This window comes from Manis pentadactyla, chromosome 6 (genome assembly GCF_030020395.1).
Source record: "Manis pentadactyla isolate mManPen7 chromosome 6, mManPen7.hap1, whole genome shotgun sequence".
In the NCBI taxonomy this organism is placed as follows: domain Eukaryota; kingdom Metazoa; phylum Chordata; class Mammalia; order Pholidota; family Manidae; genus Manis; species Manis pentadactyla.
Window position 1 is genome coordinate 34,366,877 of NC_080024.1, and position 14,106 is coordinate 34,380,982.

At 40.3% G+C, this 14,106-nt stretch overlaps 1 protein-coding gene across 4 annotated transcripts in view; it reads right to left on the reverse strand.

Annotated features, from left to right (window-relative positions):
• Positions 1–544: 544 nt before the first annotated feature.
• Positions 545–14,106, reverse strand: part of CDK15 (cyclin dependent kinase 15) — a 74,847-nt gene continuing 61,285 nt past the window's right edge. For 3 of the 4 annotated variants that reach the window (XM_057503688.1, XM_057503689.1, XM_057503687.1), the window contains 2 exons: positions 6,482–6,624; positions 545–4,109 (listed from right to left, as the gene is read on the reverse strand). In XM_057503688.1, the coding sequence (XP_057359671.1) occupies positions 6,515–6,624 (110 nt within the window). In that variant the 3' untranslated portion in view covers positions 545–4,109; positions 6,482–6,514. Of the gene's footprint in view, positions 4,110–6,481; positions 6,625–14,106 lie in introns of those variants that run through there. The other variant, XR_008998207.1, reaches the window with a different exon arrangement.

Genomic DNA, 14,106 nt, shown 5'->3' on the forward strand with positions numbered 1-14,106 from the left:
GAGTAACAAAAAGTTGTCAATCTTCTGTGTCAATGTAACCTTCAGGAAGGGACCTTCTGAATGCTTTGGTTCTAAGAAATGTAACTGCTCAGGGAGATTTCTTTCCTTCTGGAAGGTAACCTCCCCTGGATGCTCCCAGAGATTTCATTTTTAAAAGGCAGAACTTTTCAAGGATAACTCCAAGGTGGTATTAGTGTGCACTTCAAAATATTAAAAAATGTTAGAAGATATTACCAACTCTCATAAAAATCTTACCTCTCTGTGTCAGCACTGTTCAACAAAACTTTCTGCAATAATGGAAATGTTCTATATCCATATTGTGCCTTATGGTAGCCACTAGCCACACATGACTATTGAGCTCATGAAAGGCAGTTAGTGTGACTGAGGAACTGAATTTTTAACTTAATTAAACTGAATAGTCACACACAGCTAATAACTATCATGTTGGACAGAGCACGTCTATGTTTTATGTGGCCCAGTACTAGTCAAGATAAGCTAGGCCATACTGCAGTAACAAATAACCCCAAAATGTTAGTGGCTCCAAACACAGTTTTATTTCTCTTTTACACTATACATTCATCAAATATCATGTGGGGACTCTGTTCTACCTCTCCTCATTCTGGAACTATCTTGAATGCTCTGGTCACTGTAACAGAGGGAAAAACAGAGATCTGGAGCCTCTTGCACTGACAATCAAATGAAGGCCTGGCTCAGCAGTGACACATATTACTTCCATTCACAATTCATGGGCTGTCACTACTCATACAGCCCTGTGTGTGCACTGTAGGGCCAGGAAGTGCTGTCCAGTCAAGGAGACAGAAATATTAGGTGAATAGCACTAGTGACTGAATAAGTAAGCATCACTAAAATAACTTAACACACCAAATTAAACAAAAATTGTGTTTTTAAAAGTCAGGTGTCTGCCTACACAAGAACATCGCCCTGGGTTTCCTCATGGGGCTATTCCTCCTTGTGCCTTATCTCCATGCCCTCTCTTCTACTGGGTGCCCTCCAGAGCACACAGCACAGAGTTGGGTCTGGGGGCAGGGAGAGCACAGACTTTGGGGACAGAGTCTGAGCATCAAATCCCAGCTACTTCAACATTCTGTGTTCTTCTCTGTAAAACCGAGAATAATTACACCTACTTCTTAGTCTTGTTTAGAGGATTAAACAGGATTAGATCTGTATACTAACAGATGTACAATACACACTTACTTTAATATGATGTTTCTTTTAAAGTGTGATGGGTAGAGTTAAGCTTAACAATAATTTAGATGTGACCTGTTCAGTAGAGAAAAAACCATTTCCCTTTTCTGGGACACCATCCTATTCTGTCACTTATATCATCAAAAATATTAGCAGTACTTTTTGTGGGCAGCCAGAAGTACCATTAATTCATATTGTACTTCAAAGTGCCAATTTCCACTAGGTAACAGCCTCACTTACCTTGTTGACATTTTAAGCCTCAAGTGTAAGGAATTAAATCAGATGAAATTTGATAGGAATAAATGTTATTTTGGCTTTTTACTCATTAGCTTTTTTTGTTTTTAATAGACTATTTTTTTATTAAGGTATCATTGATAAACAATCCTATGAAGGTTTCACATGAGCAACATGTGGTTATGACATTCACCCATATTATCAAATCCCTCCCCACAAACATGACATTGCAGTCACTGTAATAGACTGTATTTTTAAAGCAATTTTAGGATCACAGCAATATTTAGCAGAAATTACAGAGATTTTCCTTATGCTCCAGGCCCTAAACATGCACAGCCTCCCCCTTATCCACACCTCCCACCAGAGTGGTACATTTGTTACAATCAATGAACCTACATTGACACATCGTTATCATTCAAAGTCCACAGTTTACATTGGGATTCATTCTTGTTATTGTATATTCTATGGGCTTGGACAAATTTATAATGCCGTGTTATCTACCATTATATTGTATATAGTTTCACTGTTCTAAAAATCCCCTGTGCTCCATCTACTCATCACTACCTTACAGCAACCCCTGGCAACCACTGACATTTTTACTGTCTCCACAGTTTTGCGTTTTCAAGAGTGACACAGTTGAAATCACATAGTATATAACCTTTTCAGATTGGCTTCCTTCACTTAGTAATATTCATTTAAGTTTCTCCATGCCTCCATTTTTCTTTTAAGCTTCGAATAATATTTCATTGTCTGAAAGTACCACAGTTTATTTATCCATTATCTACTGAAGGACATCTTAGTTTTTTCCAAGTTTTGGTGATTATAAATAAAGCTGCTATAAAATAAGGCTTTTTGTGTGGACACAAGTTTTCAACTCCTTTGGATAAACACCAAGAGATGTGGTCGTTGGATCTATCCTAAAGGTACGTTTAGTTTTGTAAGAAACCACCAAACTGTCTTCCAAAGTGGCTGTACTATTTTGCATTCCCACCAGCAATGAGTGAGAGTTTGTTCCTCTTGTTCCATATTTCTCCCAGCAATTTGGTGTTGTCAGTGTTCTGGAATTTGGTCATTCTAATAGGTAAGTAGCGGTACATATTAGCTTTTAGCAAGATCTCAATGCTTTGAACCATGATCCAGTGCTAACCATCAGCAGCCTCTTCAAGACTTGTGTATGTGATTTGATGGGTATGTGATTATTGGAAAGATCACAGACACTGGAAATGGTCAAACCTCAAATATGCACCTTAACTCTGGCGTACTGCTCTGGAGGACTTATTGAACTACTCAGAGCCTCAGTTTCTACTTTTGTAAAATGGAAGTAATATAATAATAATAATAATAATAGTACCTGCTTCAAAGAGATGTATGAATAAATTGTGCACCTTCTCTGATTTTATTCAAGTGATGAATGAAAACATTTGACCAGAATGGGAGTCAAGGCTGAACCTTGTATCACACTAGCCTCTACTAGCCTCTCTCTTGGTTGAATAGCCACCAGTCTTTGAACACATCTGCCCCATCATCCAGCCCCTACAGTTTCATCTTTCAGGTGTATATGGACAGGCTTTGTCAAATGCCATTCTAAAATCACTAAAATCTAATCACTAAGGTAGATTTCTTTGGACCCCCTGAATGCATTTTTCCTGCTTCCATCTCAGACTTCAGACTTCGAGTGAACAGGTACTATTTTTTAAAATTCTTATTTAGTCCCTCCTTGTTCTTCTAAAGGCTATATAGAGGTCTCTAGTTTCTAGGTTATTACATTTCCTGAGTAGACGATCCTTAGACAAAGTAACTTGCATTTACCTGGTTTCTTTTAGGAGTCATTGTAGAAAATGATACATGTGTTAGCCAAGACAGATCTCTCATTTCACTTGAGGGTTACATGTGTGCACACACATATGTGCCTGATAATGCAACAGGGCTTAAATTACATCTTTGGGAACACTTGCTATTATATGTCTATTCAGTATCTCCACTATCAAATCAGAGCTTAGATTCCTCATCACTTTTGCTGTCATCATGGACAATTAGGATTCAGGAGAAGGAGACAGCCTGAAATTTAACTCAAACCTGCAATTCAATCCAAATGCTTAAAATCTGGCTGCGGTGGAGTAGTTAGTGAAGGCAGAAATGCCCCCTAGGAAATCATAATGAAGAGTCTTAAGTGAGTCCTTTCATTGACAACTTTATCCAAGAAACCATCTTCCCTGGAGACTTTTCTAAACTTTAGACTAATCCTCTCCTTGCCACAGAAGTCCTTTTGTTGGGGAAAATCGTACACGGACGCAGGAGTGACAGGCCTCTGTAAGCATCAGCTCTGCCTCCACATTCTTTCAATTGTCAGTCTCCCATCTGTCCTGTTGCCCTTCTGGCCCAGGGATCTTGCTGTCAAATAATGAAATGGATGAAATTATTCAGAAGTCCAGAGTATTTCAGTCTATGTCTAATTGTTGAGCTCGTCACTGTTAAATTTGGGCAGATGACAATAGCAATAACCTTTCATTGCTTTTTCTGCAAGTATTATGTACCATTGCCCCAGACATCATGTTTAAAGTATGCCAGGACACAGGTGATGGTATAGCACTCCTGGTCCAGTGTGGAGTTTGACTTGAAGCTTCTTAGTAAGCTGAAGCAAATCAAAGCAGAAATAGCAGTAATGAGACCTGGAAGTGAATGAAGAATAAACTAAATCAAAATAATGAATAATGTACAGATTAAAATGTGCTAAATATTATTGCAAAGTTGCTGATGGAATTATGTACATTGATAGAAAAAGTGATAATAAATTATAATAGAGGCAGCATCTTACCCCTGATAATAAGAACTAAAAACTGTTAAAATAATCAAAATCTATCTTCCATGTACAAACTACAGTTGTTCCTCACCACACCCCACAGTTCAAAACACGCCAAGCTTTGAAATAGTTTGTGCAAACTGTCTGGCACTTGGTCTGTACCCAGCACATTTTACTTGCCCTCTATTTCTCAATCATAGACATTAGTATACATTTTTTCCATGCCTGAAACTGACACTTTGAAGAGCTTTAAAAGTCTTAATTTTGAGGCATTGCTGCCAGTTACAAGCCCTGATATTCCAATTTACATTTTGAATCTCCTGAAAAATGAATATTTTAACATAAATTCAATTTAGTGGAAAAAATTTACAGGCCCCAAGTGTCCTTGTGATTATCACTTTTAGTCTTTTTAACTCCAGCACTCCCAGATTTTGCTGATCCCGAGCCATTTATTAAACAGTTTAATTGCTTGAGCTTTTCCCTATTGCGGTTCTTCCATGCGTTTTATCTCCTTACATTAGTACCAAGGGCTGAGGGATAGCATAAGATTGCTCCAAGAGGCTAAATCTGCCTCCTCCCTTCTCCAACTGATGGCATAGGCACCGAGTTTGACATGCTGCATTTAACTGATTTTCTTTTGTGACCAATTTACATCTGCAAGCAATGATTTTTTTGTGGGAAGTCACTGTAGATCAGAAGGTTATGGTTATCTCCCTCCCTTCTGGTTGCTTAGTAAAACAACAACAATAATAATAATGCTTATGGAGGCATCATCATCTGGGACCATTTCCATCAATGTCTTTGAAAATTTTATGAAGGGCAAGTCCTTCACTTTACAGGTTGTAGCTAAAGCACATCCTATTCTCATAACTAATGCATTTGATTGACATAATTACACAGTAAAATTTCTGCTCTAGAAAATATTTTGCTTGGGAAATAGCATATTATTGTATTGCCTATTGTAATTCTAAATATATAATTCCATAGGTATAATTCTAAACTTCTCTTATCTTTCCAAATTTCAAAATAAAATGCTCTTAAAAGGTCCAGAAGGCAGACATCCTTGATATGTACATGTCTTTAAATAACAACAGCCAAAGAGAGATCCTAGAGAGTTGCAAAGAGCTGAATCCTGCCATATGAATGATGTTGGCATGGGGGTGGGGGTGGGAGTATATCAGTGGTTACCATTAGGCCCAAAAGGTTCTGTTATGAAGCAAGGCCTAGCTATGGTTGCCAAATGGGTGGCCAAATCAGTCTCATGCCTGTGGCTTGCTTGGCATGTAGCTGGTCGGCTGGCTGGCTCTGTGCATGGGTCCCACCTTGATTCTTCTCTCTAGATTACTGTTCCCTTTACCCACCATGGACGGCCCAGTATGGGAAGTGCTCCTGTCACATAAAGGGATGCCTGTACTATAGTAGAGTTGTCCCACTTGGCTCCTGTGTCTACCAGCAGAACTCCTCCTGGGCATGGTAGCTCTGGGAAAATCCTCCCCAGCACTCCTTCCGCCTCGAGATTACCTCGGAAGGCAGGCTGCCCTGGCCTGACTGAGGAGGCTCCGGAGAGCAGCTGTGCCATGACACCTGAGGATGGCTCCTGCCTCCCCATCAGACCCCAGTGGTTCCCAGAACCCACACTGAATGAGCCCACTACCTGTAATCACCCGTGTGGAATGTGTACGAGGAGTAGCCTAAGAAGACTGTGGCAGTGATGACTGGATTCTCATAGGCCTCTAAGACCTTCTCTTGGGTGGGGCCAGACTCTCAACCAGGTATTCTGTGCCACTTGGGGGCAGGCCAGCCAGTAATTTGCATTCCTGTGGTTTACCCAGGACTGTGTCTGTTCTAGCACTGAACGTCCCACAGCCCGGGACTCCTTGTCTTGAGTAGATGGGGATGGTTGGTTACCCTGGCCTCTGATTTTGTCCTATCAGTTAACAGAGAGAACTATGTAGTTAAGGGAATACAATATGCCAGTGGGCACATGTGTCCGCTGAAGGCCTTATGATGACCTGTAAGTCTTAAGAGTCTTACCTCTCCTCTGGGAGTGGGAGAGACAGGGAATGCTCATTATCATCCTCCTTTCACATCCTGAAGAAGCGAGGCCACCTGTCCCAAAGTGGGAATGGAGAGCCAGACACAGAACAGAGGTGCTCTGAATCCATGAACAATGCCCTCTCCACCTGGCAGTGATCAACTTTCAATCCTGTCCATTGAACCCTCACTGTTGGGACCACTTACCTGGAAGACTCTTGAGGATATCCCCCTTTCTTTTCACCAGCATTTGCTAAACTGGGCTGGGTGGTGTCCTTTCTGGTAGGAGGCCAAGAGGTCACACATTTCTGGCTTTAATCTCACTCCTGAAACTGTAAACAAAGATTCCTCTGCAGGGAGGAAAAGAGAAATGCACCAACACATTATTTCCTGGGATCTTTCACAGTGTACTTTTTGTCTGTTGTAATATTTGTCACCTGAAGAGACATCAAAACATGAGCCAGACTTATGCACCAGTAGTTTATACTGACTCAAGGATAACTCACTTTACTGAATCTACTAATAACTGTCAAGGCTTCCCATTGAATACAATTCACTGCATATTTACCAAACAAATACTTGGGAAAAGCATTATGCTAGGTGAAAAGGCAAAATTAGGAACAGAACTGGGAGACACATACACATTAATAAAAAAAAAGGGCCAAAAGTGAGGTGCAAACAAAGAATTATGACAGCCCCTTTCCTAACTACCAGCAAGCATGGGACAAGCATGGACAAGTGCCCTTTGAGCCTTGAAGAATGACTGTGCTCTCAATAGCCAAGGCCTTCCAGGGAGGACATTCCTGAGGGGCTGGAATGAGCAGAGGCACAGAGAGAGGAAAGTGTTGGAGAGAATTGCACGCTGTCTTGCAGCGTTAGAGCGAGACAGACTAGAAGATACATTTGGAAAAATGGGTTGGAACAGATGGTGAAGGGAATTAATATCAAGCTGAGTCTAGATATTAGTCCCAGTGGTGATAGGCAATGAGCATAACACTGGGTTAGATGTTCTGGAAAGTTTCAAATCCTGTTACATTAGGTACATTAGACATCTATTTAGATAGACTCTAATGTGCCACTTTTGTTAAAAAAAACAATTTTTGAAATATATATTATATATAGAGAGAGTATATATGTATATATATACACACGCACACACACACTAATATATATACACACATACTACCTTCACCCTCTGATTTATGTATTTATTTAGTTCAGAATGCTGGCAGTTTGCATTTTTATAAATGCCTGTGTTTGTTAAGTGTGTGTTATTCCCAAGTGCTTACTGTGTTAAAATTATGAGCCAAGACCTCTAAAAGTTCACATTTTAAGGGGTTTATCTGCAAAATGGAGATGGGGCTTCCTGACAGATTGCTCTAAGTTTAAGGAAGATAATACATGCAAAACAGCTTAGGTCGTTCCTGATACACAATATATTTTTAATAACGAGTAGCCATTGTTACAAGCATCAGCATAGATACTATCTGAGAAAAACAGCAACAGCCACATTGTCACCAAAGCACATCCACAAAACCTGCTCAGGGCATCCTACCACTTGGGTATTGCTTTTTCAAGGCTCACAATCTGCACAACCTGGGTCACTCTAAATATTGTACAATTTAACAAGAAGAGAAGCTTCCAGCTTTGGTGCACTGAGAGCATAAAATGCCTTAGTAATCCTATTTGCTAAAAGCTGCTCACACCCAAAGGGAAAAAATAAACCTGCAGTGTGGGCTCTGCCTCCCTTGGCCTGGACTTCTGCCTTGCATGCCAGGAGTAATCTGTGGCCCTGACTCTTTCAGTTTGGAATTACATATTTGCTAGGCTGGAAAGGGAGACAACACGTTCTGTTGATATCCATAGTGCATCTTTGCAGCTACATTATAACAGGCATTTTTCTATTCTCCTTTCTTTTAGCTCATGTAGTAGCACAACCAGTCTACAGCTAAAACACACAGTACGTGAACAGTACAGATTACTCTCAAATCAACTGAGTCCAAACCATCTGGGAACTTCCCTCAGGGAGAAGTGTCCTCTTGCCTTGGGGACAGTGGCATGAAGATTTCCCTGAGGCTTTGTTGCCCCTCAAAAGCAGTAGCTCCTCAAAAGCAAGGAGGGAAGGGGAAGGGGGGCAGAGAGGGAGAGGAAGAAAGAGGAGGAGTTGGAGGTGGAGGAAAAGAGAGGGAAGAAGGAGAAGAAAAAAGAGACAGAAGGGGAAAGAGAGAAACATTACCTGGCAGAACAGGGCTGGGAAGGCAACCAGTTAATCAAAGGGATCCCAGTGTGGCCATGGGCTGCCCAACTCTCCTTCCCAACTCATAAAAAAAGAAAATGGAAACAAGAGGGAAAAAAAAAAGGAAAGGAAAAGAAAGAAGGAAAAAAGCAGCAGAGCTATTCTCCTGCGGCAAACTCACAAACGCAAACCCTTCCATTCCGCCGACTCCTCATTAGCTTACTGAATCTGACAACGTAATTATCACAGCTGCATTGCGCTCAGAATAAATAAATACGAAAGTGGGTGTTTAAAATTTTTTGAGAAGGGAAATTCAGTCATCTAGACAGTCAGTAGGACAAGTTTATTTAAAACTTTTAGATTCTTAAGTATTTAGATTATTTCAGACCGAGATAATGAGATAGTTGTCTTTCAGTCTAATTGAGTTCCTAAGCTCCTGGCTGTTGGCTGTCACCCCTTTCAAACTTTGCTTTAACTTTCCTTCCTTTAGAAATCTGATCCTGGTGTCTCCATTTACTCTTCCTGGGCTGATAACCTGGTGAAGGCTCAGTGCACTGGAGTGCAGAAAGTGACTTAATGGGATTGAGGAGGTAAGTAACCTTTCACAGGAAACAAGATAATCAAATCTCAGTTTACTTGCCGGTAATGGCTAAAGGAGAAAGCGCAAGTTGAAAAGAAAGCTTGGAAATTAAACCATCATTTCAAAATGTCTTGTAATTTGCCTTGTCACGTGGTTTTTGCCCTACTCTTACACATCATCAATCCATCAGCTGGAGTTGCTTAGTGCGTTTAATTATTCAGAGTGCACACAGCCTCATGACTATGTGGTAATTTTAGCTCATGTGTATGTATATAGGCTTCATATCTTCAAAGCCCGAAGGATCACACAGCGCTTTAAGTTGAGGTTGCTAACTAACTTGGAGTGCACTTAAAACGCTAACTAGGGGCACAGAACATATGCATTTCCGATTAAAGCAGATGATCTTTCCTTTTAAAATTAATTAGTGCCTATTTATCTTTTCCTCTCCCTCCCACCACATTCTCCCAGGACTGCATTTATAAGAACCCTTGCATTTAGTGAATTAAAAGCTTAATAAAATAAACATTCTGTCAATCTAGGGTAAAGGAAAAGAGTGCTAACCCATTATGTAGATTGACTAAGTGGGGTTTGTGAAAGCCAATAATGCATGTTACATTGGGGAAAAAAAAGAAGAAAATGCAGGTCTTTTAACTCTCAATCCAGAGCTTGAACTCCCTGTACAATCTGTCTTAGCCCATGCTTTCAAATAAACAATAAAGGCAATAAATATAACATCAACATTAAAGAAAACTTTGAAAATGGAAAAAAATTACCCACAAGGCGCCTAAATGAGAAGAGCACTTTATTTTTGTACATTGCTTTTCAGTTTTTTTGATATGCATAATACATTTTCACAGGTACATTATAATATTCAGTTATGTATCCCACTTTCCTTTAGCTCATGTCACAGCATAAGCATTTCCATATTACCACACATTCCTGTGAATTATCATTTTAAATGGTCACATAATACTGTATGCTGAGACAATATACTACAATTTGTCCAATTAGTTCTCTAGTGTTGAATATTTAGATAGTTTCTTTTATTTTTAGTTTATATATATATTTTCTGTTCAATTGTTTCTTTGGATGCTTTCCAGAAACCAAAGTATAGGGCTGAAGGTTATGCCCATTTTTATGGTTCCTGATATGTATGGCATAATGCTTTGTAAAGGTTGCCCCAATTTAAGCCATTATCAGAATCATATTACCACAACCTCATCAGCACTGGGAGTCATTAGGTTGAGGGAAAAAATAATTAACAGTTATTGTATATATTTAATCACTGGTAAAATTATTTATTCCATGTGTTGGTATACTCCTTTTGTTTCCTCTTTTATAAATTGCTATTTATGCCTTTGCCCAATTTTCCACCAGATTCCTGAGATTTTTCTTATAAAATTGGATTACAGTAAAACAAAAAAATAACCAGGATTGATTAAGAAATCTTAAAACCCAAGGGTGACTGTATATTTTTTAAAAAAAGAACAGAAACACGATGACATTGCAGATTAAGGAGTAGTCAGGGGTATGAGTCTCTATTAAACATAAACTTAAGCCCTCTTAATTGTGAGATACTAAACATGTTACTTGAGAACATGTGGAATTTTTCCCAGGAAGGTTTTTAAATAAACATAGAGCATGAGACAGTGGAACAGTCACAGGACTGGGAGTCGTAAGATCTTGGTTCTAATCCTCATTTTGCTGCTAAATTCCCACGTGAATGTTAGCAAGCAGCAGCGAGGAGTGGGAAGATTGACTTGGGAGACTGACTTGAAGTCAAATCTTAGCTCTTCCACTTACTAGCTGTATGACTTTGAGCGATTTCCCTAGCCTCTCTCAGTTCCAGTTTTTTAATATGTAATATGAGGCTAATAACTCCAGCATCACCAGCTAGTATGTAGATTGAATAAGAGTTTATGTAAAGCACATAGATACCCAGTAAATGGCAGCCACTGTTATTGCTTCCTGGGTGTCAGGGACTCATCTATAAAATGAATATATTGTAATAGTACATCTCAATCCTTTCCCACTCAAAGTGTCTCCCTTTCCTGAGGGGTTTATCTTTACTTGGAGACTTTTTCAGCCCATAATACTAACAAATTTAACCAGTGTAAAGGGTCTGTGGGGCTGAGGGACTTGGTTTACCCAACTTCCAGCAACACAACTCTATGCAACACCATATGCCAGGTCTCAACCCAACATCTTACCAATATATTGGAATGGATTGAGGACAACTTTGAGCACAGAAGGTGAAGAGTGTTATGTAGGACACTCCCTAACTTGCTTCTTGATATACTGCTTCTTAAGTCCTGATTAATGGAGGGTTTAAAAGGTAGAAAGAGTGTCTGAATTAGGTTACAAACTCTTAGATGCAGAATAAAGTCAAGAGACCATCTCAGATTCTCCTTGTTCTCTTCCCCACCATCCCCAACTCCTGAAACCTAGCCTATAGCACGACAAAATAATCTGGTTAAATTCTGCAAAGATTAGGCAATAAAAGTAATAAACAGAATAGATTTGAAATCATTAGCATACAAAGTGCTAAATTTCACTAAAACATGTTAAATAGTGTTTAAATTGTTGCAAGAAGGTATACAAATAAAAAGGAGTAAAAACTAGGATGGAATATGAGTCAGGATTGTGCCACTATTAAAAGGAGGCACCTTCCCAACAATGTTAGGCAGATGGAGGAGGATGACATTCCTCTTCCTGGGTGTCCTCCCTCCCCAAAGAGCTGGATCCCATTGTCTCTTGAGACTCACTTACAAAGCCATCCTAGATCCTAGGTGAAATTAACCTCACCTCCTCTGACCACCCAGAGCATTTCACACCTGATCTGTAGCTGTGTTTATATACTTGTCTCATTTCCTTAAAGACTATAAGCTCTTTGCGGACAGGGTCCATGACTAATTCATTTTAGTATCTCTCAATATTACACTTAATAGACTCTCAGCTGAATGAACTGGAACATAATTCATCCACAATATTAAAAAACTGAGTTTACCCTGGGACCATAGACTCAAAGATAAGCCAAATAATTGGCAAAGGTTCAGAATAGGATAATGAAACAAAATGGTTAAAACGTGAGACAAATGGAGTCTATGTTTGGGGGGAGGGGAAGGTCAAAGGAATTCAGCCTAGAGAAGCGAGCTTTGAAAAAGTGGTATTGAGGGACCTTCAAATACATTAAAAAGATAATATTCAAAGAAGGCCTAAAGATTTTTTATTGGAGCCAAACAAAAAGTTAGTCATATTTTAATGGGGTATATGCATAGGTCCTGCTGAAGAACTTCCAGAGCATAAATATTAGAGTGCTGTGATAGAGAGTAGGGGCAAAGGCCACGCCTTCCTCCATCCCTACAAATATGAAAGTATATGTTGACAAGAAGGGCTCTGGTAAATTGTTTTCACAAAATTGGTTGTGAAGCAATTGCAAGCTTTTAAGTTTTAGGATTTTTTTCCTAAGATGCTGAAACCTGTTTTAAAGGAGAAGGGGGATTTAGTCCAGGAAGGAATGGAAGAGACTCAAGCCAGGGATTTGGAAAGCAAAATGTGACCAACCCACAGAGAGAGGCAGCCTTTGATGTCGTGACGATCAAGGACTGGGGCTTAAGGACCAGACTCTTAAATCACGTGGCATTTACTGCCCCAGAGAAAAAAATACTTTTGCAGATCAGTGTCTGTGGTTCAAAATGGCCAGGTTCCAAAATCAGTCTTAACTTCCCAAGGGTAAGATTTGGAAGGCTCCCTGAAAGAACCGAGTGGAGCCAGCTTCTAGAAGGGGCAGCTCAATGCTTTTCTACTCCTCCCACCCCCCAAATCATTGCGCAGCATTCCTCTTCCAGAGCCCAAGTTCAAGCTGAGGGCAAAAGGAACTAAATGCAGAAGGTGAACCTGCAGCTAAGATTAGAGAGTTGCCAAGGGCCTAATTTTAGGTCCGAGCTGCCCCAGCTGACATCCTTCACTGCTGTCTCAGCCCTGAGGACCACAAGTGTGGCCAGAAGCCGGTGACCGAGCGGGAAGAACGGCTCCCTGGCCATCTGCAAAAGCAATTAGGTTGCTGTTGGGCGTGTTTTGAGAGAGACTACCAATAATTTCTCCCTCAACAAATGTTTCTTCAGGTGTTCAAGAGGCAATATGGGAAAACGTCAGGGCTTGGCAGAAGTTCCCACATGCTTGCCATTCTAATATTCATGCTTTCCACTTAGGAGTACTCTCCAAAAGGGAACTAATCCTGGAATCCTTGGATTTTCATGGCAAGTAACCCCCCAGTTTCCTCTGGCCATAAGCTTACTGCCACGACCTAGAGAAAGTATCGTTAGGATTCTCAGCCTTGTGAAAATTAGACATGGATGGATGGAAGCAATTCTTGCATTTTGTGGGGAATTTCTCTGCCCTTCTTCCACTGGGACTGAGGCTGTCCTTGCACTCTTCACATATTTCCCAGCCACAGGTTTCATGCTTAAATTGTCTCCTTCAGAGGGCAGCCAATAAGAATTAGCATCTTCCAGACCAAAGGGAGAACAGAATATACTTTAAAGTGACAACTTTGTTATCCTGCAAGCAGAATAAAACCAGAATAATAGGATATAAATATAAGCTCCTAAATGATTCCATACTGAAATGCCACCAGAGAACAGGACTTCTTGCATAATTATGGTAGAGAAATGCTCTTTATTAACTCCTCACAAGAGCATGTCTTATTTTTTCACAGTTCTTATGCCTGGGGCAGCCCACCCTGGGGATGGAGATTCTATGTCCCTACAGAATGGGAACTGTGATAACTGGGGGCTGGTGCTCCCTGCCTGCAAAGGAGACTCTTAATACAGGTTCATTGCTATGAGCAGTGAAAAAGCAGGTTATCACTGCCAGGCCAAGGGCCTGCATCCCTCAGCAGATGTGTCCTTGGTGAGGGCCCTGTCATCAAGGTACACAAACTGGTCCTCACTGCTTTTCTCTCTTCCTCCATTTTTCTTTCCAATTTTCCTGGTAGCTTTACCTTCCCTGTCGACT